The sequence below is a fragment of the Mizuhopecten yessoensis genome, unplaced genomic scaffold (genome assembly GCF_002113885.1).
Source record: "Mizuhopecten yessoensis strain PY_sf001 unplaced genomic scaffold, ASM211388v2 scaffold8731, whole genome shotgun sequence".
Taxonomy (NCBI): Eukaryota; Metazoa; Mollusca; class Bivalvia; order Pectinida; family Pectinidae; genus Mizuhopecten; species Mizuhopecten yessoensis.
In genome coordinates this window covers 6,592-10,753 of record NW_018407693.1, presented here as the reverse complement: position 1 = coordinate 10,753, position 4,162 = coordinate 6,592, and the positions used below count along the sequence as shown (strand labels likewise).

Here is a 4,162-nt window from a genome sequence, read left to right as displayed (position 1 = left end):
TTCAAGTGAGTGAAATTGCAAAATTTTCGCCGGAAACCCCACATTTTTTTATGTTTACCGAAAATCATATATACTTGGCTGTCTTCTTTAAAAGTTTTATAAACTGACATGGGTTTTGATCACATTTTTGCCTGTTTTTAATGCATTTGTTCGATGTAAATTTGTTAAAATTGCATTTTGAAGAGAATGGATGGCCACGAAATATGCATAAATATACCAAATATTATCATTTTTGTTTTATTTCTATTCTTGATAGTATATCAATTAATATTTAATAAATATTCAACTTGGTGGTAACTCAAATTTTGTAAATATTGTAGAAAACAATTTTTTATTTAATTTTCATATATTTGGGAAAATTTGCAGCTGAAACATCTCAAAAGTAAGTCGAGAACCCCCTTTTTTCTTTTCATATATGGAATCTACGTAAAAAATGCAAGAAAATAAGCCTAGTTAGAAAAAAATGACATGGGTTTTTCCAAAAGGATGGACCCACCTTAATACATAGAGAATAGTGACCTTTTCAGACAAATATCATTTATATAGAAGTTATATATATATATATATACCAGACACAAATCTTTTGACCATACACTGTTTTCTTCCATTATTTTCATTTGTTGTCATTGTGAGTTACTATTCTCAGTTTCGATAGTCTTTTTCTACATTGGATAAGATATGAAAGATGTGACGTCAGGGTTGTAATGCTGATGATGTCAGTTGTATTATCAGTTGTATTATCTTACATACCAGCAATGATTATTTGTTTGTCCGTATATTTTTCCTAGGGTTCTCTCCATCAAGCTGTCATAGTGTTCTCCAATAACTGGTGCAGTGAACTCACCTTGAAATTTCATATGCGTGGAGTAGCTGATCACTCCTAGGTTCAGAAAATTGGTCATTAAATAAATCTTCTGGAAGTTGTTACCACTTGTCAATATTGCTGAAGATAATAGGAAATTCCCTACAAACACTCTCCTTGGACATGGCTGGGAATTCCCTACAAACACTCTCCTTGGACGTGGCTGGGAATTCCCTACAAACACTCTCCTTGGACGTGGCTGGGAATTCCCTACAAACACTCTCCTTGGACGTGGCTGGGAATTCCCTACAAACACTCTCCTTGGACGTGGCTGGGAATTCCCTACAAACACTCTCCTTGGACGTGGCTGGGAATTCCATGTACAAACATGATGCCCCTTTGAACTGGTCTGAAAAATAACAACCAAAGATGAAATCTAATTTTTATGAAAATTACAATATCCATATAATTCAAGTATGAAGCGTATGTATGACATGTATGTACCCAGACGGAAAACCCATAATCCGTCCTGTTAAATTTTTGACAGGCGTATAGATATCTACTGGGAAAACTGAAGTTTGAAGAAAGATGCTGAAGCTGGGAAGAAGAAACAAGTCTTACAGTGACTTCCATTGAGCCAAGGGATTAATGCAGGAATAGAAAGTTAGTAGCCTTTCTGGGGAAAATAGGCGCTGTAGGTACATGACCTGTTCAGCGAGGGCTGCAAGGCCGGAGCCTGGGGGAGAGTATAAGAGAGGGGGGGCCATGGATTACCTCGGTGCCTGGGGGAGAGTATAAGAATAGGGGGGGGGGGGGGGGGGCATGGATTACCTCTTCGTCTGCTGGATAACTGAACTACTTGGTAGTGAAGCGGACGTAAAACCTATCAATCAATCAAATCAATCAGGATTACTTCTTTAATTTTGTTTCACGCTGTTCATTATAGATTATGAAATTTCAGCAGTGACAATGAACATCAACACAGGGAAAATGAAATAAATCACTCAGTTATGGAACTAATGTAAAATTAAAAGAACATACAGGCCCCTCTGGGCCTGTATCGCTCACCTGGAAGTGTTAGCAAAATTGAAGTTGAAATAGCCAGATGTTGCTATACATGTATTATATGGCTAGTCAGGGGTTATATTTATATGCAATTGGACAAAATCAAATTTCCAATAATCATTCCAACAGAAAAAGAAGGAATTTGAAGAATTTGCTAGGTTTCCACTATTGGGCCCGGACCCTCTGCCCCAGGTGGGTCAGACCCATCGTTGATACAAAATTAGTTCCCCTTCACCCAAGCATGCTTTAGACCAAATATGGACATAATCCTCCTTCACCCAAAGAAGAAGAAGAATTTTAAAGAATTTGCTAAATTCCCCCTTATTGGGCCCAAACCCCTCAGGCCCCAGGGGGGCGACACCCACCATTTATACAAAATTAAGTAACCTTGGCCTAAGGATGCTCCAGACCAAATTTAATCAAAATCTACTTGGCCGTTCAGGACTAGTATAGTGTTTTAAAGGAAAAGTTGACGGACGAAGGACAACGGACGGGCATATGCTCTTCATGGTCCTTTGGACCAGGTGAGCTAAAAAAGGTCTAAAGACAGATATTCATGTGGTAGTATTTCAGTTACTAGCGGTGAATTTTGAACTGAAATAGAGGAAAATAATGCCAGAATTGGAGAGTGTAACTGGCCCATATTCGGCCATAACAAAAGCCTGTATATATCTCCATGAGCAAACTACCAAAGTTGCAAATTAACAGTTTCAATAGTAATTTTCTTTTTGCACTGTTCTTTATGAGAGTGGGAGTCACATTTTATACCCCCACCCCCAATCAGAAAAAGGTTGATGTGGTCAAGTGGGATTTTTTTTGTATTTGACATTGACTGATGACCACCAAAATCAAACCAGGTATAGAACCTGATGTTACCATACTACGGTGTATTAACAATTTAACATAAATTAAATCTGTGGAATGGGATATTTTACACAAGCTTTTTACTATAGACACACGCACAGACATACTGACTGACACAGTGAAAAGTATACCAGGTATGTATAAATCCCTATTGTATATATCCCTATAATTTCTGTTTTCAGGCATATAAAAGTTCATGAGGAAAACAGATTATGTATATATTAAAATATGTATTTATAGTACAACCAAACCTGCTTTAAGACTACCTGTCTATAAAGATCCCTTTTAAACTGTTTCAAGTAATTTTACTTTATGACACTGTGTATAGCGAAGCGACCACTTGCTCAAAATGATCAGCGACCATTCTTTTAGGTTTTTACAAAAGGTTCTATAGCGACATCTGTTTCTACTAAAAATTTACGAAATTCAGGTCCATAATGGCAGCTAGGCTAATATAAAAATGTCAGAAGAATTAATCAATTTCTTACCAATGGCAACAGAATTTCTCGCTTTGGTACGAGGCACATCTGTCCTTTTTTCAGCAGCTCTGGTAAATCTACCATGCTCATTGGCTTAATTCTGGTCTTCCCTTCATTGACACGAGCCAGGTTAAATCCACCTCTGGGTAGCAAGACATCTGCCAAAAGATGATGGTTTTTTAAAGGGGCTTAATGCATCAGTTAATTGTTTCATAAAATTGTACTATCTTTTCAAAGAAGTGATGACCTGTAACTAAGGTTCAGTAACAGAGACCTTTACCCTAGAATGCTGATATGGGAGATTATCTCCAAACAATGTTTTGAAACTAATGTTACACCCAAACAAAATCAGTAAATACTAGAAACGTATCATAGTTGAATACATTGTAATATAAATGAAACACACATTTTCATGTATACATTTTACAAGTACGGTTGTTTGGACCCTCAGGTTCACATCCATACAAGTATTAATTGTTATTTTATAAATTTATCTTACCAAGTAATTAAGCAATAAGTTGGTCCTCCAATTGTAAAATGTCTATGTCCAGACGAAATGTAGATTTGGTATTCATTGTTTCCATCAATCCTGGTTGTTCCAATTCTGTTGATCCTAAATGAAAAATATGAATAAATAAATAATAACGATCTGGCTGCTGGTTATCAAACAAAAAATGTGAATTATTTGTATAAAGGACATCAGGGTGGAACATTGATGTTATAACATTGTGTGGAATATTGATGATATAACATTGTGTGGAACATTGATGCTGTAACATTGTGTGGAACATTGATGATATAACATTGTGTGGAACATTGATGATATAACATTGTGTGCAACATTGATGCTGGAACATTGTGTGGAACATTGATGCTGTAACATTGTGTGGAACATTGATGCTGTAACATTGTGTGGAACATTGATGCTGTAACATTGTGTGGAACATTGATG

The 4,162-nt window shown here is 36.4% G+C and overlaps 1 protein-coding gene across 1 annotated transcript; it reads right to left on the bottom strand.

Moving 5' to 3' along the window:
• Window positions 1-559: 559 nt before the first annotated feature.
• On the bottom strand, window positions 560-3,819 carry LOC110456379. The gene is made up of 3 exons (XM_021507076.1): window positions 3,710-3,819; window positions 3,220-3,368; window positions 560-1,211 (listed from the first exon to the last, which is right to left on the bottom strand). The coding sequence occupies exons 2-3, from the start codon at window positions 3,298-3,300 to the stop codon at window positions 738-740; spliced, it is 555 nt and encodes a 184-aa protein (XP_021362751.1). The 5' UTR covers window positions 3,301-3,368; window positions 3,710-3,819; the 3' UTR covers window positions 560-737.
• Window positions 3,820-4,162: the final 343 nt, after the last annotated feature.

Excerpts from the sequence above, each read along its gene's own strand:
- LOC110456379 (XM_021507076.1), bottom strand. The coding sequence starts at position 3,300 with ATGAGCATGGTAGATTTACCAGAGCTGCTGAAAAAAGGACAGATGTGC. Across the intron at positions 1,212-3,219 it reads GAGAAATTCTGTTGCCATTG|ACCAGTTCAAAGGGGCATCA; the intron begins GTAAGAAATTGA and ends GTTATTTTTCAG.